At 45.3% G+C, this 27259-nt stretch overlaps 1 protein-coding gene across 1 annotated transcript in view; it reads left to right on the top strand.

Moving 5' to 3' along the window:
• LOC147136946 (titin-like) overlaps nt 1-27259 on the top strand; it is a 132406-nt gene that overhangs the window by 99437 nt on the left and 5710 nt on the right. Inside the window, 35 exon segments of the mRNA XM_086052158.1 lie at nt 42-443; nt 559-654; nt 1344-1442; nt 1625-3841; nt 4323-4778; nt 5371-5544; nt 10006-10071; nt 10186-10263; nt 10370-10453; nt 10614-10658; nt 12757-12807; nt 12885-13283; nt 13397-13675; nt 13753-14022; nt 14316-14455; nt 14532-14658; nt 15003-15269; nt 15349-15615; nt 15744-16007; nt 16316-16455; nt 16570-16696; nt 16764-17030; nt 17501-17767; nt 17873-18139; nt 19998-20137; nt 20225-20351; nt 21428-21570; nt 22457-22580; nt 22665-22931; nt 23754-23851; nt 23955-24123; nt 24316-24585; nt 25214-25480; nt 25710-25988; nt 26441-26849. Coding sequence (XP_085908284.1) covers nt 42-443; nt 559-654; nt 1344-1442; nt 1625-3841; nt 4323-4778; nt 5371-5544; nt 10006-10071; nt 10186-10263; nt 10370-10453; nt 10614-10658; nt 12757-12807; nt 12885-13283; nt 13397-13675; nt 13753-14022; nt 14316-14455; nt 14532-14658; nt 15003-15269; nt 15349-15615; nt 15744-16007; nt 16316-16455; nt 16570-16696; nt 16764-17030; nt 17501-17767; nt 17873-18139; nt 19998-20137; nt 20225-20351; nt 21428-21570; nt 22457-22580; nt 22665-22931; nt 23754-23851; nt 23955-24123; nt 24316-24585; nt 25214-25480; nt 25710-25988; nt 26441-26849 — 9142 coding nt within the window.

A 27259-nucleotide genomic window follows, 5' to 3' on the forward strand; every position in this document is an offset into this window, starting at 1 on the left:
AGTGGAAGCTCATCTTTGAGTGTCAAACATGTTGCTTTAAGTCTCAGAGGAACCAAAACCAGAACCTCTTAAGATCAAGTCCAAACCTGAAGTGCCAAAAGCAGAGCCAGTGGTGGTACCTGAACCAGAGCCAGTGGTGGTACCTAAAGCACCAAAACCTGAGCCTGTGGTGGAGCCCAAACCACCCACACCAGGGCCTGTAGTGGAAACTAGGCCTCCCAAATTGAAGCCTGTAATGGCATCCAAACCACCCAAATCAGAGCCTGGGGAGGCACCCGAACCGGAGCCTGTGGAGGTACCACAACCTCCCAAACTGGAGCCTGGGGAAGAACCCAAACCCCCCAAATTGGAGCCTGTGGTGAAAAAAGCTGAGGTATCAGAGCCCAAGGTGCCAAAAGCAGAACCGCCAAAGGTCAAAGAACCAAAGGAACCTTCCAAAAAAGGTATACATCTTCCAGCCTTGGGATTTTCCTCAGCTTCTTGAATCTCAAAGTGGAAAGAAGGTCTTCATTCTTTCATGACTTCAGTGTACTTATTGACCGAGATCTTGTCTCAAAGTGCCAGAGAGGCCACTGAAGAAGGAGGCTGTTGCAGAACTGCAGAAGCCCCCCAGAGAAGAAGAAACATTACAGAAGAAACCTGTGGTTACCAAAGGTACCTGAAGCTCAACCACCAAGATCTCAATCTTATACTCTTCTTAACTTCATGTGTGGTTCATCATGTTGTGTTGTTCTTAACATGTGGTTCATCATCCTTGTTTGGTTTATCATTCATTGTTCTTCACGTGTGGTTGTCACGTGGTTCTTCTTACCGTGATTAGTCAGTCCTGTTGTGTGGTTTGTTTGTTATTTGTGTTTTTGTTATGTGTGGTTCTTCGCATGTGGACGTTCATGTCGGTTGTCAAGTGGAGTTTAAAAAAAAAAAAAAAAATCTTCATATTTGGTTCCTCATCTGTGGTTCTTCGAGTGGTTCTTCAACTGGCTTGTCACATGTATTTCTTGATCTGTGATATTTCATGTTGTGTTGCTCTCATGTGCAACTCTCATGTGCAACTTATGTGGTTTGTCACCTTTTTTTCCTCACCTGTTGTTCTTCAAATTTTTCATCACATCCGTTGGCATTCACTGTTTTTAATGTAGTTCATCACATCTGGCTCTTTATGTGGTTTTCTTTGTGTGGTTTCTTCATATGTAGCTCTTCATATATGGTTGTTTATCAGTGGTGTTTAATACATGGTTGTTCACGTGTGGTTCTCACATGTGGTTCTTTGTATTGTGCGGTTCTTCACACATTTTCTGGTCCTGGTCATTTTGTGAAGCTAATTGCTTTGATCTTCTTCCAAGTTTCTGTGGCCGAGAAGATATTAGATGAGCCAAAACCAGAAAAGAAAGCTGAACCTGTGCTGCTTCCTCCCAAAGAAGAGCCAGCAGAACCACAAAGAGGTACTTTGATGTTTGTACTCACATCTGTCGCCTGCAGGGGGCACTGGTGCTCCCCTCCAGGCCATCTGTGCTAAATGGCTTTGTTTTAGTTGTTTAACAACACTTTGTAACCTTTCTGTGCGCTAGCACAGTGTTCTGCTATTAATGAGATATGCATGTTATTGTCTCAAAACGTCTTCAAGCTCAGAAAGCTGATCTTGTACTCCAAGACCAGCACATGCCTCCTAAACAACCTCTGAAGATGCCCTGTGAGGTTGTCATGTCACAGAGTCTTCCACCTGACTCACTCCAGGATACAACTGGGGACAAAGTAGTAGAGAAAACTCAAGATAAACCTGAGAAAGTACCAGAAAAAGTGGAAAAGACGCTTTCTGGTGAGTTTGATGATCTACCGGGTAGGTTTCATGATAAACCTCACAAAGTACCAGGAAAGCTTCCTGGCGTACCTGATAAAGTACCGGAGAAAGAATCAGAGAGCCTTCATGATAAACCTGATAAAGTACCAGAAAAAGTGGCAGAGAAGATTCTTGGTAAGCCTGATGAAGTACCACAGAAGTTTAATGGTAAACCTGATCAAGTGCGAGGGAAGCGTTCTGGTACACCTGATGAAGTACAAGAAAGGCTTCTTGATAAACCTGATAACATACCAGAGAAAGTATCAGAGAAGCTTCATGATAAACCAGATAAAGTACCAGAAAAAGTGGCAGAGAAAATTCTTTGTATGACTGATGAACTACCAGTCAAAGTACCGCAGAAGCTTCATGATAAACCTGATGAAGTGCCAGGGGAGCTTCCTGGTGTACCTGATAAAGTGACAGAGAAAGAACCCGAGAGGCTTCATGAAACACCTGATGAAGTACCAGAAAAAGTGGCAGAAAAACCTTTTGGTAAGACTGATGAAGTACCAGTGAAAGTACCAGAAAAGCTTCATGATAAACCTGATGAAGTACCAGAAAAAGTGGCAGAGAAACTTATTGGAAAGCCTGATGAAGTACCAATGAAATTACCAGAAAAGCTTCATGATAAACCTGATGAAGTACCAGAGAAGCATTCTGGTATACCTGAAAAAGTACCAGAGAGGCTTTGTGAGAAACCTGATAATGTACCAGAAACGCATATTGATAAACCTGAGCAAAGTCAAAAAAAACGTCCCAATAAACTACATAAGAAAGTACAAGAGAAACACAATGATGAACATGAGAGCATTCCTAAGAAGCTTCCTAAAAAAACCCACGAGAAAGTACTTGAGAAAGCTGATAAAGTACCAGAGAAGCTTCATGATATATCCATGAAAGTACCAGACAAACTTCCTGACAAACCACATGAGAAAATAACAGAGATTCTTTCTAAAAAAACATTTGAGAGATTATCAGACACGCCTGAGAAAGTACCAGAGAAGCTTTCCGATAAATCATGCGAGAAAGTACCAGAGAAGCTTCTTGACAAACCACATGAGAAAATACCAGAGAAATCTGATAAAGTCCTGGAGAGGCTACATGACAAAATTACAACTCTACCAGAGAAACTCCATGATAAATCACACGAGAGACTACTCGAGATGCTTCCTGATAATCCTGATAGAGTGCCGGAGAAGCTTCATTATAAAACACATGAGAAAGTACCAGGGAAACTTTCTGATAAATCACATGAAATAGTATCAGAGAAGTTCCCTGGCAAAACCTACGAGAAAGTAGGAGCAAAAATTCACGATGAAATATCAGAGAAGTGTCCTGAAACAGGACCAGAGGAGCTTCATGAGAAACCTCATGAGAAAGTACTAGAGAAGCTTCCTGATAAAATACATGAAAAAGTACAAGAGAATCTTCCAGATATTTCTGATACAATAACAGAGACGTGTACAGATAAAATGCATGAAAAATTACCAAAGAAACTACCTGATAAACCTGAAAATGTATCTGAGAAGGTACCAGAGAAACATCCTGATAAATCTCAGAAACTACCAGGGAAACCTGATAAAGTACCAGAGACATTTCCTGATAAAACTCAGAAAGTACCAGGGAAACCTGATAAAGTGCCAGAGAAACTTCCTGATAAACCTCAGAAAGTACCAAAGACGCTTCCTGGCAAACCTCAGAAAGTACCAGAGAATTTTCCTGATAAAAACCTTGAGAGAGTACCAGAAGAGCTTCCTCAGATGGCAGAGAAAGTTCTACCACCCCAGAAAAAGTTGGAAAAAGTCCTGGTTGAAAAGGACACTGAGAAACCTCTAGCAAAGCCGCTAAAGGACAGTGTTCTTGAAAAAAAGCCTCTCCAGAAAGCATCGAAAGTCACTGGGGTTCCTCTCTTGACACCTGAGAAGGTTCCAGAGAAGCCAGTAGATGAAATCTTCTCTGGAGTTGCCTGTGTCCAAAAGGAAGTAGTAGAAGATTCTGCCACAGGTACAGGGGAGACAAAACCTTCTTTCCTTCATCTCCTTCATTTTGTTTTTCTTCTTCTTCATCATGCATGCACATTTTTAAGAGGTGCTGTCTGGTAGAAAATGCTGCGCTTTAAACTCTCCGAGTAGCTGGAGAATTCTTGCAGACTCACCTCTCGTTTGTGCCTGCTTATTTGTCTAATTGAATGTCTCATCTCTTTTTTTTCCTCTACAAACATCTTGGATGACAAACTTGAAGGGTTAGAAACTCAGAAAGTTGTCAAGATGTCACCTTCGGCGGTTGAACCAGAGAAGAAAGTTTCTCTTCCAGAAAAAGGTATCAGGAGAGGGACAGCTTCAAAACATCTCTTGAAGCATCTGCCATCTTTTTTTGTTTTTGTTATTATCGTTGTTGTTGTCGTTGTTGTCTCACACTTGATTGTCTTTGTGTTTTGTCGTCACTTTTTGGCGCCGCCATATGACGCCTCCTCTTGGTGCCTCAGTGAGGTCAATCAGGCTTGAGCACCAACAGGAAGTGCAACACGTGACAGAGATGGTGTCTTTCACCAAGGAAGCTTGGTCTTATGAGGCGGAGCGAGAAGATCAAGCCCAAGTTTCATATGAGAAGGCCTTGTGCCCGACAGAACATGTGAAGACCTGCATGAAACGCTCTGCACCTAGAGGCGAGATATCTGTGACTGACAGGAAGGAGAGTGCTGTGATAACCGAGAAACAAGAGCTTAAGAAAGAACAGAACACAACCAAAGAAGTTAGAGGTGAAAGAAAAGATAAGAAACAGGCAGTGGCAGTCAAGAAAGAAGGCAAGGCTATGATGCAGAAAGAAACCAAGGAAACTAGCATCATCGAGACGATGGTGAAACAGGAAGTAGAAGTCGAGGCGCCCAACAAAGACCGCATTGAAATCACTACATCTTCTACACGAGACAAAGGAAGACGCAGTCCGAAAGACCAGGTGGTAGAATCAAACAAAGTGATAGCTAAAGATGAACGTTCAGCGGTGAGTCACCAGGTAGCTGAGAAAAAGCAAGAAAATACTCAACTGATTCAAGAAAAAATTAAAGCAGAAGTGGAGGTCTCGCTGTCAGATGTCCCTTCTCAGCAAATGCTTCATCAAGACAAAAACCCACAGAAAGACTCAAGTCTTCAGATTCGAACATCAAGAAAAAGGCAAGAGAAAGAAGAGAAAGCTGCTGCCAGAAGTACACTCAGCGGTATTAATTTCAGCCTCATCTTCATCATTCTGTTTTTTATCCCCATTCTCTTTTGTCTCACTTTTTTTTTCAGAATTTTAACATCTTGCATTTAACCCTTGTTTTTTAAAGAAGCTGGCAAGTTTACCGCCGTTGTGGAGAGACTGGAGAAAGAAGCTGAGCGAGGTAGCGCAGCAGCACGTTTGCCTTCGGGCTGACCACGTACTGGTTGTCTTCTTTTGTGCACTAAGTTGTCTGTGTTGTCTGATCCTAATCTCTTGGCACCGCATAATGGTGCTTCTGCTTCACAATTCCCGCAATCCTCCACCTCCCCCTGAAGCATCTGAGGGAGGAAAGCAAAGGGAGGCACTGTGGAGCAGCTTCCTGTCTGAGGAAGCCTTGGACATCAAGGAAGAAGAGCACATAGACAAACGCAAAGATGCCGATGCAATCTCTAAACCCATGGTCTGGAAATCTGTTACTGATGGTTCAGAGAGCCTGGGCCTTCAAGAAAGTTCAGAATTAAGACAGGGTTCAAGAGTCAGATTTAAGATGAAACCTCCACAGACAACCAGTGAGGCAGATACAATCAGAAGAGACAACCCCAAAGTTGAAGCAACCAATTCAGTCATTCGGCAATCATCGGCTAAACATCTACTGGCTGAGCCAGATGTGATACTGACAATCAATGATGTGCAGGGAGATTTAGAACCTCTGAAACAAAGTAGAGAGAAGACATATTACCTTATACAAAGGCATCCTGAAACGGAGTGTAAGGAAGTAACTAGTGATGAGAGAGAGATTTTATTAATAGGGAGTACAGAAGAAATTGTTAAAGTTGCAGACTTTGAATCTAAGACAGTTCTAAAACAAGCGGAACATGGAGGAGAGCAATGGGAAGCCTCAGAAGGAACTGAAAAGAAGTTAGTAGTATCCAAACATTTAGTGGTATCCAATGTGGAGGGCTTAGAAGATGTCACCTTCAAGTTCAGAGCTGCTGTAAAGGAAGAAAAGCAAACCCACGTTACATTGGAGATGTTTCAAGATGACAAAATCCAGATGTTAAACAAAGCAAAGGATGACTTATCTCAATCAAAGGTTAGCACGAGTGACTCCTGTAAATTTGTAGATGGTGTGACATGTAAAGACCTTGAAAGACATACAGTATTCAACAAACATGCGGAAGAAGTCACCACAAGAGCACAGCAACTAAAAATCAGTCCTCTTAGACATATAGAGATGACTGCCCAGAAGGCAAACACAGAAGTTCTAGACCCCAAACAAATCAAACCATCACACCTCATGACGCTTGACAATTCAACACCCGAAAAACCTCCATCACTTCTGTTGGCCAACACAATTACAATGAAACCGACTTCTCGCGTTGAATATCAAAGAAAACCTGCTGAGATTGAACTAGAGCTGTGTCAGTCAGCACAGTCAGTTGGTCATTTGCCAGAGAGCACCCACAACCATCCAGAGGAGGATGTGTGTCTCTTTTACACAGACTCGACTGACTCCCAGGTAGAGCTTCGAGTGTCAACTGGAAGTGATGTAGTAGCCACTGACCAAGCTCCCATGGCGGTGGTTCCAGGTGAAGAACCGACTCCTGATGTTGAGAAGACACAAGACTATGAAGAGCTAACAGAAGAAGTTGTTCAATCACTGATTGCAGAAATTAAAACAGAACGGGAAGAGGTTGAATCTGCTCTCGTGATGTCACCTGCAGGAGAAGTCGCCGACCCTGAACCTGTTGTTGTTACAAGAATTCCAGAGGAGTATGCTGGACTGAAAATGCCTGAGGTGGCCTCTATACTTGACGAAGGTACACAGGCCGATCAATCTGAAGGAGAGAAAAAAAGACAGGAAATAAATGGAACAAAGAGCTTAGTTTCACAGAGTAAAGTAAGAAAGAACAAAGTCTGCCTAGTTTCACCAGAGCAAGATGTCCAGATACTAGGGCGAACAGATCTAATAATTGATGAAGAAGACAAAAACAACGAACAGGTTTCCTTGGCAGGAATTAAAAGCACTAACTTCAAGACATGTAAAGCCAACCTGAGCATGGGCAAATTTAGGGATGTTCAGTCTCACGCGGTAAAAGAGAACATCGGTGTACCGCATGGGAAACAGGAACTAATGGAAGGTAGAGCAGCTGTGATGGAGGTGGTGACTCCTCTATCTGGATTTGTTGAGGGTGCAGGCATTAAATCAGAAGCTTTGCGGAGAGTTATAAACCCTACTGCGATAGGTAAGGAACTTCAGCCAAGACAAGAACTCATCCACAGGCGAGGAGGAGTTTTTGAAATTATAGGAGAGCTGGTGAGAACTAGAGATGAGCATACCTCATCTAAGATCTCAACAATTGAAGACTACACAGGATATGAAAAACAGAGTCCCCACACAAAGGAGGTAGTTCAGTTTCTGGAAAACCTTCAGGATAGAACCAGAAAAGCTCAGACAAGTTCTTTATTCAAGACAACTAATGAAGTTCAATCCACAGTGTCTCCAAAAATACAGATGATAAAAGCTGAGACAGTAGAAGAGGAACATGCTTCCAAATCAGTAAGGGACTCCGTGAGGCAAGAAGCTGCTGAAACTTCCCAGATTTCACCCAAATTCAGACTGAAATCCCTGAAAGAGAAAAGGCAAAGTTTAAGTAAAGTCAAACACATTTCTGTTGAAGGAGTGCATGCGGACGACTCTGTGGTTCAGAGTCAATATGGTCACATTTCAGAAAGAAAACCAGAAAAAATTGACAGAGAGCCTTCAACAGTGGCAGTGACAGATGTCAAAGCTACAGAACATGAAACTGAGGACCTTAAGTCCCATTCCCTCCAAAGACCACAAAAATCTGAGCAAGTTTCAGACATCACAGAGAATGTTTTTGATTCTGGAAAGTCCGGTACTTTGAATGAAGTAGCAGATGTTGCTAAGATGAAACCTCATATGTCACAGAAGGCTGACGTTCATGTCACAAAGGATTCACCAAGACGTCAACGGGTGAAACCTGGATCTCTAGACACCCTTAAAACTGATACAGTCAAATGCGCAGTCAAAGACCTTCCTCAGAGCTTGACACAAGCAGAACTGGAGCAGTTGATGGAAAGAACATCTTCCAGGAAACCTTTGACGCCAGATGTTATCAGCGAAGGAGTAACACACAAGAGTCTTGTTGAAGGTTTAACATTTCAGGGAGACCCAACTTCCAAAGTCAAGAGAAAAAAGTTAGCTCAAGTGGAACAAGAGGATCTGGGATGTTTCTCTCAAGTCACACTGAAAACTGATACGGTCAACGTAGTACCTCATAGTTTGACGCAAGCAGAACCTCCGCAACCGATGGAAAGAACATCTTACAGTAAAGTATTGATGACAGGAGTTAACAGCGAAGGAGTAACACATGAGAGCCTTGTTGAAGATGTAATATTTGCGGGAGACCCAACTGCCAAAGACAAAAGACAAAAGTTAGCTAAAGTGGAAAAGGAGGAGCTGGGATGTGTATCTCAAGTCGCACTAAAAACAAAAGTACCTCATATTATGATGCAAGCAGAACTCAAGCAACCGATGGAAAGAACATCTTCCAGGAAACCTATGGATGTTAGACGTCAGAGAGAAGTGATTGTGCAAAATATTAACACCCAGGAAGACCCAAGCTTCAAAGTTGGGAGACAAACATTTGATCAAAAGGTGCTGAAACGCATGTCCCCAGAGGCTCTGGAACTTGATACAGTCCTTATACTTCACCAACCTCAAGTTCCACATTGCTTGACTCAAACAGAACTGAGGCAGCCTATGAAAAGTACCTCTTCCAAGACACCTGTGTCGGGTGGTGTATGTCAGAGTAAAGTCACCAGAGAAGCAGGAGGGTCACAGTTCAATAGTCAGCAAAGTCAGAGCCCACCTGAGCATCTTGTCAAAGATTATACGTCACAGGAAAACACAGCTTTCAAAGTCACAGGACAGGAGCTAGAAAGAATGACCCTAAAAACGTATACAGTCAAAGATATTCCTCACAGCTTGAGGCAAGCAGAACTGCAGAAGCCAATGGAAAGAATGTCTTCCATAACACCATTGATGGGCGTTATAACTCAGAGAGAAATGATCATAGAAGAAACACAGTTAGATAGTCCACAGAGCACACCTGAGAGTCTCGTCCAAAAGTCAGATCAAGTCGAACAGAAGGGGTTGAAACGAGAATTATTATTGGTGACAGATGCTAGAACACAAGCAGATCTAAATTGCGTTCACGGGCTTGTATCTTATAAGATTGAAACCAATGACAAGGATAGAGTCCTATCAGCTTCTGTTGAGGTTATTAGACCAGATGAAAGAAATTATGTTGAAGTAAAACCTAAAGACCTGTTGGGGCAGCTGAATTTGTTTTCAACTGAGGATGCAGTGAAAGGAGACAAATCCAGCAGAGATCGTCCTAAAATAGGAAAAGCAGAGTCCAAAATCCAAAGAAAAGTGGATTCACCTGACAAAGCAATGTTGAAAACAGAGATTAGTTTGATGGCCTCAGTCCAAGAACTTTCAGTAACAGATGAACACAAACCAGCCCTGGGGGAAAGTGCTCCCCTACTGGCTAAGGCCAGCGAAGAAAACGGGCTTTCATCTCAGAATTTCTGCAGAGGTATCGAAATAAAAACGTGTGGCGTGTCACAGATCATGTGTTTTTGTGACCTAGAGCACAAGTCATTGTCCAGCACTTCTGCGTCACATCGGCAGACATCGCTTAAGGATCTCATGTCATGGCACCCATTTCCAATGGGCACAAACAAGCATCCTCCTGCCCAGCCAGGCATTTTAATGTTGCCTCTTCTAACTCTCCAGTCCAGCACATCTCACATCATATTTTTTTCCAAACCAAGGACATTAACCTCTTCGGTCTCTGTCCATCCATCTTTATAAGTGTTTGTTGTTCTTGGCGTCTCCTGCATGAACTCTCTGACTGTCATTTCGTTTCATTTCCAAGCTTCAGTGGAGGAGTTCCGACCACCAGTCAAGGAACTGGCAGCCAAACCTGCTGTTCCACCAGAAGGTAGCATCCCCATTGAATGTCACTCTTAAGCGTCTGCGAATGTTGACAGCATTCTAAGATACTCTTCTCAAGATGCAAATCTTTTTGTTGACTTGATTTACCTTGTACTTGAAGAGCGCCAAGCACCTACACCAGTTGAAGTCAAAAAGCCAGGTGAGGGTGAGCAGCTACAAAAAACAATGACCAAGCCAGGTATCCAAGACCTCTTCAATCATAACACCTTGTCAGCTCGTTTTACTGCAACATCTTTTTTTCATTTTCTGTTTGATTTATGTATTTATTTTTGTTACCGTTGAAGAGGTCAAGCCTGTTGTAAAGGCCAAAGATCCAACCATGATAGTTGTGGAAGAAGAAAAACCTGGAAAAGTGGCCCCTCTGACAGGTAGTTTGTCAAACCAATGGAAAGGGTCTTCGTTTTATTGTTTACTTCTTGATGTTGTCTGCATTGTTGAGGTTCAGGATGCTTTTATCCAGGCCTGTAAGGTCGTCAGTCAACAATTTCCACAAATAAATGATCTGATAACTGCTTTTTCAACCTTTAGATGAGACCAAGGGACCAGTTCAAGCACCAGCAGGAGTCAAGAAAGGTAGGAACAATGCCCACAGCAGGACTAGAGTAATGACACATTCACTTGTTCCTACTCAGTCTTTGTGTCTTGAGTCCATTGTCTGATATGTTGTTTGTTTGCATCGACTTCTGGTAACATGAACCTGTGCTGCCTCAGAACCAGCTCTGCTAAAAAAAGGTAAAGTTCCTACGGAAGAGGCAGGGACCTTTGAGGTTCCGACTCTGAGAAAAACCACTCCGGTCACGAGGGAAGAAGTGGAGCAAGAGCTGGAAAAGGTTAATCTCAAGAAGATTCCATCAGTATCACCTAAAGAGGCTGAGAAGGAGCATAAACTTCGAGAGGCCACCAGGACCACACAAGTCGACATTATTGAGCTGGTGCACGAAGAACACGCAGTTGAAATGATGGTTACCACCAGGATGTCTGTAGAGGAGAGGACATCAAGAGACAAAGCAGAGTTGGAGAAAAAGCAGGAAATTCCAAAGCCGAATAAAGAACTAGAAAAAGACGATACTAAGCCTAAATGGAGCCATCAAAAAGGAACTCCAAAAGATGGACCAGAGGAAACCATTTCATGGAAGAAAACTCCCAAAGCTCCAAAGGAGGAGGAACCAGCCCCTCCTCCTACTGCCTTGAAAAAAGTGAAAAAACTGCCTTCTGATAAAGAAGAACAAGAAGTTGTCAAACTAAAACCTTTTGAGAAGCCAGTCAAATCTAATGAAGACCCAGAGAAAGCAAAAGACGACACACCAGACAGGGACACTGTGGCCTTCCAAAAGGGAGCAAGGATCCCCAGGGAGACTGAGGTAAAGGAACCTCCGAAGATACCTCAGAAAATAGCAGCAGAGGTAATGGAGCCCCCAGAAAAGGTGCTTAAGCCTGTACATCAGGAAAAACCTGAGGAGGAAGAAGCTAAAGCACCAGTAAAGGTAAAGAAAACCCCAACAGTACAGCCAGAGCCAGTGCCAGAGAAGGTCAATCTCAAGCCTTTCTCTCGACCTTCAAATGAAGCTATTGAACCAGAGAACAAACCATCAGAGGTTGAACACAAGAAACCAATAGAAGATCTGCACCAGAAACACGTTCCCCCTCAGAAAAAAACAGAAGTGAAAGTACCGGTTGCTAAACCAAAGAAAACAGAGAGCCCTCAAACAGAGGAGGAAAAGCCGGAGACCCTTGAGCCTGTTCCTGCAAAGAAGATTGCCTCTCAAGTGCCATCTCCTTTAAAGAAAGCGGATCAAGTTACAGAGGAGCCTAAACCACTGCAGCTAAGGAAGGGAGTCACACCCAAAACCAAGGACCAAAAAGAGGTGGCTTTGACACCTGTAGAGCAAATCAAGAAAATTCAGCTGAAAAAGACACCATCACCAAAAGTTGAGAAGACTAAAGATGCAGGAAAGATTCCTGCTGCTGATAAACTCAAAAAAATTCCTAAAACAATTTCACCTAAGGACTCCCCAGATGCAGCCACTCTCAAGAAAGTACCCAAAACTCCCTCACCGGAAGACCTAGATGTGGCAAAACCTCCAAAAGAAAAGATTCCCCTAGTCAAGGAAATTTCTCCTGGAGCGATCGAGATGAAAAAGGTTGCTACCCAGCCAGAGGAGGAGGTGTTTGAGGAGGACTTCGGGGTAGACGAGGAGGCAGAGCCAGAAGAGGAAGAGGTCTGGGGCTGGGAACTGGTTCCTGATGAAGACTGGGAAGGTGAAGGGGAGGAGGGCGCTCTGGAGGTGCCGGGGGCGACCAGGAGAGGTGAGACGTCGGAAGCGGGACAACCTTGGAGAGAGCCATCCTTCATGCACTGAATAATCTCAACTCATTGCCATGGTCATGCCTCCATTTTCACACCGCTCACACACCATACCTGTTTTTGGTGGTCCTCAACCTCTCCGGTTTTGTTGTAATGTCATTCCTGTCCACTTGTGTCCCGTCTTCATCTTCATGTCATTACGGTACTCGAACCCGTTGTCATACTTTATTTAATTGAGTAACGTTAGCACGACACTCATTCGCGCTCATTCCTCTACATTCATTCACGCTCATTTCTCCACATTCACCAGCATTCATAAAAGATTATGTTGAGTGCAACAAGCTGATATCTTGTGTTTCTGAACAGAGGGACAACCAGCAGAGGAAGCAGGAAGAGGGAGAGGAAGAGGCCTCAAACGTGAGTTTTCTTTGACTGAATTCAGTCTGTAACGTCTGCCCATCCTGAAAGTTCTGTTCCTTTAATTTGTCTTTCAGCCAAGCTTACGCCATCGCCCATTGAAGGCAGGGGGCGTGGCCTCAGACCTGCCGGAAGAGGCACTCCTCCACCTCCGGAGGAGCCTTTTGGAGGATACAAACTCAAAGCCGTGCCGCTCAAGTTTATCAAGAAGCTGGAGGACATCGTGCTGCAGGAGGCCGAGTCCATTGGTTCGTCGGCTGTGTTCGAGTGTCAAGTGTCACCGTCCACTGCTGTCACGTCATGGATGAAGGACGGCAGCAACCTGCGTGAGAGCCCCAAGCACAAGTTCACCTCTGATGGCAAAGATCGTAAGATGATGGTTAAAGACGTGCAGCTGTCGGACACTGGAGAGTACACTTGTGTCGCCAAGAACGCTGGCAAGGAAATCAACTGCACCGCCAAGCTCATTGTTGAAGGTGTGTAGTTGCTACATCATAGTCATCCTGTTCTGAGTAGGTCTTTGAGCTTTGGCTAGATACAGGACGGTCAGGAACTCACCTGAATTTTTCTTTCTCATTTTCATTTTCAGAGCTCCCTGTAAAATGGACCAAGGAATTGGAGCCGGAGATGTCGGCCGTGAAAGGTCAGCCACTCTACCTGTCCTGTGAGCTGAACAAGGAGCGAGATGTCATCTGGAAGAAGAATGGCGAGGTTCTGAAGAAACAGGAAAATAAGTTCCAGATCAATATCATTGGCCTGGCGCACGCCGTGACTATCCAAAACACCATTGAGGATGACGCTGGTTGCTACTCATGCGAAGTGGCCAACCAGAATGAGTTGAAGACATCGACAAACGTGAAAGTGACCGGTGAGTATTTCTACTTAATCCTAGAGGCTCGCAATCTATATAAATTGGACTCTGACAATCTGGTCTGGGTAAAACAGAGGTCATTAAAGACTGGCTTGTAAGACCTCTGAGGGACCAGCATGTAAAACCAAAGGCAAGTGCCACATTCAGAGGCGAGCTGTTTAAGGACACACCGAACTGGAAATGGCTGAAAGGAGACAAGGAGTTGACTCCCTCCGACAAAGTGGAGATCAACAAGGATGGGAATGGCCTGACGCTGACCATTAAGAACTGCCAGCCTGACGACGTGTCAGACTACTCAGTGGAGGTGGAGGGACGTGTCTACACCGCCAAACTGACGCTAGGAGGTTTGGGTTTAATTTCTTTCAACTGCCATATTTTACTCTTTGGTTCATTTGATGGGGCGGCATGGATCAGTGGTCGAGTGGTCGTCTCCCAACCCAGAGGTTGTGGGTTCGATCCCCGGGCATTGTGACTATGTCGAAGTATCCTTGAGCAAGATACTGAACCCCAGTTGCTCCTGATGCTGCGTCATCAGTAGGTAGATGAGGTACAGTGTGAAGCGCTTTGAGTACCAAAAGTAGAAAAGCACTATACAAGTGACAGCCCATTTACCATGTGATAACATGTCTTATCTCAGAGCGTGAGGCGGAGATATTGAAGCCCCTGGCCAGTGTGGAGGTGTTCGAGAAGGAAGATGCTGCCTTTGAGACTGAAATATCTGAGGATGACATTCCAGGGCAATGGAAGCTCAAAGGGGAGCCTCTGACGAGATCCCCGGTATGACAGACTGGATTGTTTTCTACTCCTTGAGCTGTATAGATTTGTATCTTAGGTAACAGTTACCCTCTCGTAGACCTGTGACATCCAAATGGAACGTGGCGTGCGCCAGCTCAAGCTTAAGAAGTGTCAACTGGACCAGTCGGGCGAAGTGTCCTACCAGGCGCTGAACGCTGTCACAAGTGCAATGCTCACCGTGAAAGGTAAGAATGTATTTACAGCATCATGGGGTGTCCATGCGTTGTCTTTTTCAAACTCTGACTGTTTTAGTTTCTGTACAGATAGAGGCCTAAAGTCAGGGAAGAAATAAATTCAGGTCCATGTGGACTTTAGGACTTTATTCATCCAACCCCCCCACCCCCACAAGATCTCTGTTCCTGTTATTTTTGGTTTACTTGTCTTTGTCATTCCGTCTGGTCTGGAAACACATGCAGTGATGTCTGTAGTGTATGTGGCGATAAAATGTCAGCTTTGTGTCTGCCGTTTACTGCCATTGCCATTGCCGTACGTTTGATGTGTCTGCCTGTCACATTCTGACATTCTTCAGAAATCCCAATGGATTTTGTTGTACCACTGAAGGACGTTAGCGTGCCTGAAAAGAAACAGGGCAAATTCGAATGTGCCATCACCAGAGATGTCCCTAAGGTCATGTGGTACAGGGGCAGCGACATCATCACACCAGACACCAAATATGACATCATTGACGATGGCAAAAAGCACATGCTCATCATCAACTGCTGCGAGTTTGACGATGAGGACGAATACAAGATTGAGGTTTTGGGCAAAGAGTCCAAGGCGAGACTCACAGTGGAGGGTAAGTGGTGGACCTGTGGATTTGTGGTGACACTTGTGTCATGATCTGTGTCCTAATTACTTTGACACTGCGGTTGTAGGCATCAGGCTCAAACTGATTTCGCCGCTCAAGGACCAAACGGTGAAGGAGGGCAGCACAGTTCACTTTGAGCTGGAGCTCTCTCATGAAAATATTCCGGTTACCTGGTACAGGAATGATATCAAAATCCATCCAAGCCGAATGGTGCTCAAGCACGTGGATGGAAAGCGGCATGTGCTGGAGATCAAGGACGTGACTCTAGATGATACTTGCCAGGTCAAGGCTGAGGCCAAAGGAGTCTCCTCCATGGCTAACTTGACCGTCATAGGTAACTCTTGATTTTTATTGTCCGTCCAGGGCTTATGCCAGCGTCCTCGTCTACCCTCTTGGTGCCTGGACAGCGTCCAGTCTCTCTAATAGGTTTTGTGTCATGATTGTACAACTGTGCCCATCCAGAGGGAGACGCTTACTTCACGGTCAAGCTGCAGGACTACACAGCAGTGGAGAAGGACAAGGTGGTCTTAGAATGTGAGCTCAACAAAGATGTTAAGGTGGTTTGGTACCACAATGAAGAAGAAGTGAAGGCTTCTAAGGTGGCCGCCATCAAGGCAGAGGGCAACCGCAGAATGCTGCTCATCAGGAAAGTTGCGGACATAGACAAGGGACAGTACGTGTGCGACTGCGGGACGGACAAGACGACAGCAATTCTTCATATTGAAGGTAATGTCCACAATTTGTTGTGGATGTTCATCAGTGAGGCCCCACCCACACAAATCTCCTACTACACAGCACTTGCACCCCCCCAAGGGGCTTTGGCCGCTAATGACACACTTCGCAGCTTTTCCAATTACGCTCTAATCTCCTTCTTTCCATGTCATCTTCTTCTTCAACACCATCTTCACGCCGCTCTCTTGCGAGTTTGATGATGAAAATTCTTTATTAACGTTGGTTATACGCCCTGAGATGTTTGCATGGGGGTCCCGAGTTTCTGAGTTTGTCACCAAGTTGTGGCCTCTCTTCAACGCTAGCCCGCCACATCAGAGTGCTGCGGCCGGTGTACGGCGTGGAGGTGTTTGAGGGTGAGACGGCTCGCTTTGAGGTGGAGCTGAGTGAGGACGATGTGCACAGCCAGTGGAAACTGAATGGCCAAGTCCTAAGTCCATCTCCCGTATGTGAACCCCCAAGATCTTCTGTATGTGTGTGCATGCGCGCATGTGTGAGGTGTGAAATGGTGGTCTCACAACCCCAATCTTAGTGTTGAAAAGTGTATCGGCATAAACAGGATGTGGAGATGGTGGAGGATGGAGCTAAGCACACTCTGGTGCTGTACAACTGCAAGGTGCCTCAGACCGGCGAGGTTTCGTTTAGCGCAGCTGACGCCAAGTGCTCGGCCAATCTGAAAGTGAAGGGTGAGCGTCGGCATCTCCTCCGCTAACATTGCCTTCATTCTGACACTAATTGACTACCAATCAACAGAGATTCCAGTTTCTTTCATCACGCCGCTGGCTGACGTGTACGTCTTTGAAAAGGATGATGCAAAGTTTGAGCTGGAGGTGTCCAGAGAACCCAAAGGTTTCCGTTGGCTCAAAGGCTCTCAGACGTTGTCAAGCGATGACAAATATCAGCTGCTGCAAGACGGAAACAAACACGCTCTTGTCGTCAAATCGGCCAGATATGAAGATGAAGCGAAGTACCTGTTTGAGGCAGAAGACAAGAGAACATCAGGGAAGCTGATTATTGAAGGTACCTGATGTCGAAATAGGTGGACATGTCATAAGAGATGTATTTGGCACATGCCTTTCAAAGTCAAGTATTTTCGTCAAGAAATGAACCTAGTGGGCAGCTTGTGTGCTGGCTGACAAGGTTCACAGTGGTACAGCAGGTTCTTACGGTGGTCACTGGTACATGTAAACCACCTGGACACAAGTAACAAGATAATTCTTCCACACCAAACACATTCAAGCACAAAACACGTTTTGTAAAGTATCTGAAGCTTGCTTGGTGCACTGGTGCACTCTCGACTTTGTTTAAAATATCTTGGTATGATGCCAAGTCAACCTCCCATACTTTTGACCATGTGTTCTCCCACTCTTTAATCCTAATGTATGGGATTTGTCCTCAAAATTTCAAAATTCTATGTTGGCTTCTACTGGCTACTTCAGATTTGGTCAAGTGTCTGTAGCTGGAGTGTCAACACAGTCTCTGTCTGTCAGGTATCCGCCTCGAGTTTATCAAACCCATCAAGGATGTGACGGTGAAGGAGCGCGAAACGGCCGAATTCAGTGTGGAACTCTCTCACGAAAAGATCCCGGTGGTTTGGTTCAAAAACGGTGCACGCCTGCACCCCAGCAAGGTGGTGCACATGTCAGAGGATGGTAGAGTCCACACGCTGGCCTTCAAGGAGGTCTCTATTGATGACACATCCATGATCAAAGTGGAAGCCATGGACAAGATGGCCGAGGCCATGCTGACCGTGCTGGGTTAGTATGTCAGCCCGGAGTCTTCGTATTCATGCTTACAACTACAGTCGTCCCGCAGCAAATCGCGTTTGTGCATTGACGCCATAACCTGACATCATCTTGCAGAGGGCGACCTCTACTTCACGGTCAAGCTCCAAAATTACACCGCTATCGAAAAGGACGAGGTGGTGCTGTCCTGTGAGCTGAGTAAAGCCGCCGGCGAGGTCCGCTGGTTCAAAGACGGCAACGAAATCTTTGCCTCCAAGAATATTCTGATGCAGTCCGACGGCAGGAAGCGCATCCTCGTCATCCGCAAGGCGGCCAAGAGCGATATGGGAGCCTTCACGTGTGACTGTGGCACTGACAGCACCACGGCCCAGCTCAACATCGAAGGTACTAGTTGCGTCAGCCCCTCTGGAGACTTTTTGAGGAAAGCGAGAACAGAATCTCTGGGGTGGTTGTGAATGTCATGAGTTTCAAACCGTGTAAGAACTCTGTCGAACAAGACACCCTCATACGCACAAATTGTTTGCAAGGTTCCAGCTTTGTGTGCCTGCTATTCGGATCTTCGGAACGGGCGTGTGGTTTGTTTTGTGTCGACTGGGTAATTTTCAGATGCACTTAAATGAGTATTTGTCTGTGGTTCGGTCGCCTCTGGGTGGGAGGACAATAATTGTTTAGCGTGACGTTGTCGACTGGGAAGGAGGGCATTTAACCTCTTCATTGGGGTTGAGGTATACTTAGTGGGGGCTCAGGTGCGCTTCCTGTTGCTTCAGGTACCCTTACATGGAGGCTTCTTGCATGTTTGGTGGTTCCCGCATTGGCGGGCAGGTACCGAAAGTTTGCTACAAGTTTTCTTCTTTGGAATGGTCCTTTATTCTTTTTATGGGGGAGCAGGTGTCCTTCGTGGGGCTCAGGTGCGCTTTGTGGGGGCTTTTCACTTGTATCGTCAACCTGGGGCAATGTTGAGGGGCGATATTGATTGTTAGGAGCAAAATTGACAGCTGTGTTTGTATGACATGGGTCTATACAATGGTTCGAATGCTCTCTGTGGGGTCTTCATTGGTTCCCACATAGTAAATTTCGTAGAGTACATTGTAGTCTAAAAAGATTATATTTGGTCCCAGTCTAAACAGAGTAACTCTTGAAAGGGAATAGTATTCAGTCAATTTTACACAGAAAAAGCATTTGGATAGTTATTTACTTCAAAAAATAAATAAATAAATACGTTTTTTCACTCAGAAATTCTAAGTCAATTTTACAAGCAGTGTTTTTGAGTCAGTTTTACTCAAGTCACACAAGGGTTGAGGAACGTATCAACAGCCTTCAGGTTAGGAAACGGCCACTCTACCACATGACCCATGTCACACCTACTGTGAGTTAGTCAATTACTGGTGTCTCTAAAAGGAGAGACTTTGTTCGACTGGAACCAAATATTCTTCTTAGAGTCAAATGTACTCTAAAAATGTAAAATTTGATGCGCAAGTAACTCAAACCCTGTTAATTGGTCTAGACAGAACTAAACTTTTGCACTGAAGCTGCAGCACAAGTCCTTGTTTTTTATGTTTCTAGCACAGAAGTTAAGAAGTTGAAGTTCCTAATATTTTTGTCCAGTATGCACATGCGTCTCTTTATTCCTTTGGATGGGATATTTAGAGCCTATCAGGGTTTAGGAATATTGTTCAGTCGGACTAGGATGCGCATGCGTGTGATGGGGCTCGTTTGGCAACCGACATGTTTTTAAGATCTCTACCGAAGAAGTTCCGAATTATATTTTTAGCATTGGTCATTCCTGCGGAGTACCTGGATGTGTTCACAGAAAATTCAAGTCCAACCTCTGAATTCTTTAGTCAGTATACATGCCCATGTGCACGTAGTCTCCTCTTTATTCCTTAGGATGGGATTTGTTCTCAGGATTTGTAGATACGGTGAGGGTTTTTAAAGGCCATTGTCAGGTCTGGAAAGCAGTTGGTGCTTATTGAGCACAAAGTTGTGTTTCGTGCATGCTCCAATTGTCTTTGTGGGTTCTTCATTTGCTCCCGTGTAAAACAAATGCTGCACGTAGCCATTTTTTAAGTTTCTTCCACAGAGGTTAAGAAGGAAACACTCCTTACTGGGATCTTAGAGGCTGGGTGGTCCTGCCGAGTTCTTATGTCTCCAGACCATCACTGGTGTCTCTACAGTGTCGCCACAGCAAGAATCTCTTGTTTGTCCCTTTGTACTAACGCTAATGTCTTTCCACACGCCGCAGAGCGTGACATCAAGGTGATGCGTCCGCTCTACAGTGTGGAAGTCACCGAGACGGAGACGGCCAAGTTTGACACTGAGATCTCCGAGGAGGACCTCCACGCCACCTGGAAGCTGAAGGGCGAGACCCTTCACCCGTCTGCCGTGAGCTTTTCCTCCCCCTTCGTCAGCGTCTTTTCTTGCGAGCGCCGTCTTGTGACGCTGCCCGCCTCTTCTCTTGTGGTCCCTTAGGAAGTGGAGATCAAGGTGGAAGGAGTCAGGCACACCTTGATGCTCTTCAACTGCCGCAAGGACATGGCGGGAGGCGTGGATTTCGCCGCTGCAAATGCAAAATCGTCCGCTCAGCTCCGTGTCAAAGGTGACAGAATGTGTGCATGTGTGCGCGGCACCTCAGATTTTGAGGTCCACTGTTGGGATCTCGGCCTTGGCTTTCCATGCAGTTTTTTTTCAGGTATCCCAGCCTAACCTGCTCCGAAATGATCCATGTTGGGTTCATTGAAGACTCCAAATTGTCAAAAGTCATGTTGAGTGTGAATGCATGTTTGTCAAATTTCCCGCAGTCAAACGCCAGCGAATAAAGCGAAGCAGAACACTCATCCGCAATTGGTGTGAACGTAGCATTAGACTCCAATACATGTACATAATCTCAACATGTAATAAACACATTATTTATTTGTAAGTGTAGTCATACAGTACATATATATTTGTAATAAGAAAGTAGTGGACAGCAATACTAAACACTTGGTAATAAACTTGTAATAATCATTCCATGTAAATTGTTACCAAGTAGTAACATTCCAATCATTTCGAACCAAGGTCTCCCTAGAGTATGACATTGTAATAATTACAATTATTTCTACATGTGATACATATGGTGTCGAGGAAATAAATAATATCCACTTAATAGTCTTGCTGGTATATTATTACCACTACATGATAATAATAGCCACTTAATAGTCTTGCTATTTTATTATCGTCGCATGATTTTTACATGTATAATAAGTGTGCAATCAACACCTATTGGACACGTCGATCCAAGTGACTGGGGGGGCTGTAGTTATGACACTCGGGATGTAGGGTTAGCACTCGGGTCTGCAATCCACTTATCGAAGAAGTTTGGTAGCAGGTGATTGGCACGAGTAGGCTCGCCCCACCCCTTCCCCGTGCACCAATCGGTATCCGGAGTTATTTTGAAAGCGGCGGGCCTTATCCGGCGCAGATTAGTGCTGATTGGCCGCGCCGGGATGCGACCCGGGTCGTGTGCTAATGGTTAAGCCCCCGGCACTGAGCATCAGGGGGCTTGCTGGCAGTCGTCCCAGTGGCCGCTCAGAGGACCCGGCCCTGAAGACTTCTCTCGGGGACGCGTTTTTCTTTTTGGATGGGAGGATCTGGCGGACCTGCTCTTACGCTGCATTTCTTCTCCTCGCCCCAAAGCCCGAGCGGTTGGCCTGACACGGCCGCTGAGCGACGTGACGGTGACGGCCGGCGAGACGGCCACCTTCGAGTGTGAGCTGTCCTACGAGGACGTTCCCGTGGAGTGGTTCCTGGACGGCATCAAGCTAGAGCCCAGCGAGCGGGTGAGTCTGCCACGCTGCCAACTTCACTTCCTGTTTGTGTTGTTGCGGCCAGTTTTAACGTGTGCAGTTTGGATCGAGAAGATCAATATTATAGTCATCACAGATGAACACTGTTTTTTTGTTTGTTTCTGTGTGGACTTCCTCCATCCAGTTTTTAAATGCATCAATATTCGAACCTGGCGTTCTATAGAGTTTTTCCAAAGATATTTCTACTGTAATACATTCTACCATATTATGCACCACCAGTGTCATTCTGTCTACCACCTTGAAACAAAAATTCCTGTCTATATACAAAGCCACCCCACCTCCATTCCTGTTCTCTCTATTCTTACAAACCATTTCAGATCCATCTATTTCAAGGTCCATGCCTTTTTCTTTGTTAGTCCATGTTTCCGATACTGCAATTATGTTAAAGGGTTGTGTGCACTGGCCTGGATAAGATTTGATACGATGAAAATTGGCATACAGGCTTCTGCTATTAAAGTGAATAATTGATATTTTTTGGGCAGAGTCGATGGTGTTATATTGTTCCTCTGTGTAGCACTTGCAAGTATTGTTGAAGGCATGAAAAAAGTTATTTTCTGGGTCAATGTCATTTTCTATGTCCTGTGAGTGATGCTCAGTATATTGAAAAGTATTTAGTTCAAGTTCATTATATTGAGCAGTTCTTTGTATTGATTGGGTGTCACTGGTACGGGAAAGTGTTTGTTTGCATCATGAAGTGAAATCAGTCAGTGTTGCTTTGACCTGTAACAATAGAGAAGGAGTCATCTACCTTAACTGTTGTTTCTCTCAGTTTCTGATTTCCATGATCCATGGAATAAACATTACATAATTACAAGCAGCATTCAAGGGCAGAGACTGACGTTCTCACTTTGACCTGCAGGTGGTACTGAAAGCAGATGGTAAAGTCCACAGCATGGCCCTAAGGGACGTCCAGCTGCATGAAGCGGGACAAGTCCGACTCACCACCAGAGACTGCCAGACCGAAGCCAGGCTCATCGTCAAAGGTGGCACGTCGAAAGCCAATCGGTGACCGCTAGCTTGTCCTGGCTCGGTACTGAGAGTGGTTTGTTGTCGTTTTGCATGTTCAGAGCCACCGGTGGAGTTCACCAAGCCGCTGGAGGACCAGACGGTGGAGGAGGAGGCCACCGCCACTCTGGAGTGTGAAGTCTCCCGGGATAATGCAGAGGTGCAGTGGTTCAGAAATGGACAGGAGATCCACAAGACCAAAAAGTACGAGATGCTTGTAGACGGACGCAAAAGGACGCTGCTCATCCACGGATGCATCCTGGATGACTCCAGGACCTACTCCTGTGCTGCCAAAGAATTCAAGACTTCCTGCTTCCTCAACGTTGAACGTCAGTACCAACACCTACAAAATGAGAAGTACATCCTATGAGAACCAGTTCCCCCAAAAAACGCACTTAGTTGACATAGTGGGGCTCATTTCCTTTTCTCTGGAGGTACAAACCTGTACGATTTAAGTCAGATAGTCAGCAAAAAATGAAGCTCCTGTTTGAGTTTCACCACCAAAGAATTCAGGACTTCCCGCTTAGTCAACAATGAACACGAGTACCTCGCCCCCTTCAAAAGGTACACAGGCTGTTGATCAGGGGTTTCGAACTCCGGTCCACCATGGCCGCTTTCCTGCATGTTTTCCATCTTTCTCTGCTGCAACACACCTGATTCAAACCATCAGCTGAATTTGAGACCCTGCTTAGAACATTTTAGAACCCATTTAGAACACACACCAAGGACTCACTCACCGGATTTGGGTGGGGTTCACTTCCTTTTTTCTGGAAGCAAGAGTTTTAAGTTTGAAGTCAAAAATTCGCTAGAAACTGAAAAGCTAGTTGGAGAACCACCAGAGTCTATCGGGGATCTGGGATACCCTCATCATGTTTCACTCGGAAACTTCCACAAACCCCTTGAATTGAAGACTGAGTAGGTCTTACTGGCTATCTGGAATGATAGGGGTTCACTTCCCATTCTCTGGAGGTAAAAACTTTCAGTTTCAAGTTAATTAATGACTATTAAAAAGTCTGTAGTAACTCCAGTAGGAGTTCCACCAGAATCTGTCAAGGGGATTCGGGTAACACTATTCAGGGTTTACTGGGAGACTTTCACGAACCCCTCAGTTAAAGACTGAGGTGGTGTAACTTCTGTGTCTCTACCCACAGCTCTCCATGTGGAGTTTTCCAAGCCACTCCATGACTTGGAAGTACAAGAGAAGGAATCTGCCAGGTTTGAGTGTGAAGTATCCCGAGAGAATGTAAAGGTGAGCTTGGTCGCCAATGTGCCATTGTCGCCCGCCTCCGTGCAGTTATTGTCATCCCCTTTCTTGTCTGAACATTGTCTTACCTCCTGCTTCCTCTTCACAGGTCCGATGGTTCAAGGATGGAAGTGAAATCAGAAAAGGGAAGAAGTACGAAATTATTGCTCAGGGACGTCAACACATCCTTGTTGTCCACAAGTCGGTTATGGATGACGAAGCCGAGTACGAGTGCGACGCCAAGACCTCCAAGACCTCCGGCATGCTTTCTGTTATCGGTAAGAAGGGCGACGCGAGGTACAGCAGTTGTCAAACTGTTTACACCAATGCCACCTAAAAAAAGACTCACTTCTCCACCATCATGACCAACATACAAATACAGTAGTGAGTTGGCCTAAATGCTCATTAAACCAGTAGAACATAACAATGAGTGATGACATGTGACTCAAGCTGGTGGTGGTCTCTCACAGAGGAGGAGGCCAGGTTCACCAAGAACCTGTCCAATGTAGAGGGAACCGAGACTGACAGCGTAAAGCTCATCTGCGAAGTCTCCAAACCCGACGCCGACGTCACCTGGTACAAGGGCGATGAGGAGTTGCCGGAGGGCGGCCGCTACGAGCACATCGTGGATGGCAGGAGGAGGATCCTCCTCATTCAGGACCTGAAGATGCTAGATGCCGGAGAGTACAACTGCAGGCTCAGCCCCAGGGTCAGAACCTCGGGAAACCTCAGGATTAACGGTACACATCAATCAATCAATCAATCACATTTTATTTATATAGCACTTTTCATACATAAAAATGCAACTCAAAGTGCTTTAAAACATTCAAAGCAAAACATAGAATTATCTTCAATCAAAAGAAAAGATAAATTATTTAAAAGTTGTTGAAAGCCAAACTAAAAAGGTGTGTCTTGAGCTTCCTCTTAAAAATATCAACAGTCTCTGCAGACCTGACATCCTCTGGCAGGCTATTCCAAAGGTGAGGACCAAAATGGCTGAATGCAGCCTCGCCATGCATTTTGGTCCTCACCCTTGGAATAAATAAAAGGCCGGCGCCAGAGGACCTCAGGATCCGCGAGGGCTGGTATGATAAAAGCAAATCAGATAAATAAGATGGCCCAAGACCATTAACACATTTATAAACTAATAAAAGTACTTTAAAATCGATCCTGAAACACACATACTTCCACTTCCTGTTCTGTGGCTGTTTTTTCAAAATACTTTGGTGCCTAACCTTAGGAATTTCATTCATTCGACGACCAAGCTTATAACTCACTGAATTGTACAATGGCTCCTTGACTTACACGTTTACTGGTTTAAACTGATGTTGTCATGTCTAAACTAGTCTTTCTCTCCCGCTCTTCTAGAACTGGCGGCGGAGTTTCTCTCCAGGCCTCGCAGCGTGGAAGTGGTAGAGGGCGAAAAGGCCGAGTTCACCTGCACCGTGTCCAAGGAGACCTTTGAGGTCAAATGGAAGAAGGACACCAAGGAGCTGGAGGCCGGGGACAAGTACCAGATGATCAGTGATGGCAAGAGAAGGACTTTGGTCATCAAGAACTGCGAGCTCAGCGATGAGTGCAAGTACGTGGTCATGATCGGAGCCACCAGAGCCAGTGCCCAGCTCACCGTACTCGGTAAGGAATTACATAAAGTTACATCGCCGGGGTGTTTTCTGGCCCAAATTAATACCACAATTGCAGTTGAAAATTATGCCGGTCAGATAACGGTTTTCATGAGCTTCCCAAGGTGCACCGCAATTTGGCGGAGGCGGCCACCTCCATTTTGATATGCAGGAAAAACCCTGGCCTACTTTTCAGCACTTTTGACATGAGGCTAATTTCAATGTCACCTGGTGGCCTTCAGAGAAACTGAAGATCATCACACCGCTAAAGGACACAGAGGCCAGCGAAGGCCAGGAAGTGGTCCTGAATTGCGAGGTGAACAACGAGGGCGCCAAGGCCAAGTGGCTGAAGAACGACGAGACCATTTTCGAAAGCAGCAAGTATGCGATGGTCCAGCGAGACAACATCTTCTCGCTGAGGATCCGAGATGCGCAGCAGGACGACCAAGCCAACTACAGCGTCCACCTAAGCAATCACAGAGGAGAGCACGTTACGAGCTCCTGCGGACTTGTCGTCAAAGGTGAGTCTGGTCTTGTGGGCGACCCATGATGGCTTTCGTTAGCATGTTGGCATGCTAGAAATTTTCATTGGAAACAGTAACTGAAAGCAGAGAAAGTTGTAAATTGTTGTTCTCGGGACTATTGTTGCTCAGTTTCCATTCCTGCCATAAGTGAAGTAACTGTCAGCATATTCACATTTTATCGATTGTAATTCTGTTGAATGTTAGCATAACAACTGATAGGGTGTTATCATTTTTAGCAACATTACTTATTTGCAGAGAAAGTTGTGATTTTGTTTTACAGGGTTATCTGCAGCTGCTACCTTGCTAAATGCTAGCTTGGCAACAGTTAGCCTGTTTGAATTTTGCCCATTCTTGCTGTATGTTAGCGCAGCAGAAGTTAGCATTTCCGGGAAAGATATTTACCAACGTTACCTGGGTCTTAGCCTTGATTCTGACATTTGTATCCTCAGAGGAACGCTTGAGGATTGTGGTTCCTCTGGAGGACGTGGATACACAGGAGAAGAAGACGGTCAGCTTCTCTTGCAAGGTCAACCGCCACAACGTCACTCTGAAGTGGATCAAGGACGGCGAGGAAGTCGTTTTCAGCAAGCGCCTGGTCTACCGGGTGGACAAAGACAAGCACATGCTGACCGTCAAAGACTGCACGCTGGCGGACGAGGGCGAGTACACCGTGGTGGCTGGTGACGACAAGTCGACGGCTGAGCTGATCATCAGCGAGGCGCCTGCCGACTTCGCCATGCACTTGAAAGACCAGACCATCACGGAGTTCGAGGACGCCGAATTCTCCTGCAAGCTGACCAAAGAGAAGGTCGAGGTCAAGTGGTACAGGGACGGACGCGAGATCAGAGAAGGACCCAGGTGCTTGGGCTTCACCAGTGTTTGCACATCCGCACTTGCGGAACAGTGTGTTAACCTGCATTTAAAAAAAACATTTTTCAAAGTGAAAGGCCAAAAATAACATTTTTAAATCTACCTCTAATTTCCACATTACAGGAAATCCTCGAATTACAACGTATGCGACCTACAACGTTTTGACTTGATGACGCCCGTGTCTCATAGTGACTACGTTTACATGCAGTCAATATTCAGTTTAACGTCAAAATTCAGATTTCTGAAATATTCTGAATAACCCGTTTACATGAATGAGCGGACAGAGTTTCTCCGGCATTTAAATAACCCACTGTGAACCGCGACGCACGGTGATGTGACTCAAAGGACGTCATTTGCGCGTGTTACTTTCAACTGTCAATAAAACACTTGATATTCAT

The sequence above is a fragment of the Filicampus tigris genome, chromosome 14, assembly GCF_054856515.1.
Source record: "Filicampus tigris isolate MCC_2025a chromosome 14, RoL_Ftig_1.0, whole genome shotgun sequence".
Lineage (NCBI taxonomy): Eukaryota > Metazoa > Chordata > Actinopteri > Syngnathiformes > Syngnathidae > Filicampus > Filicampus tigris.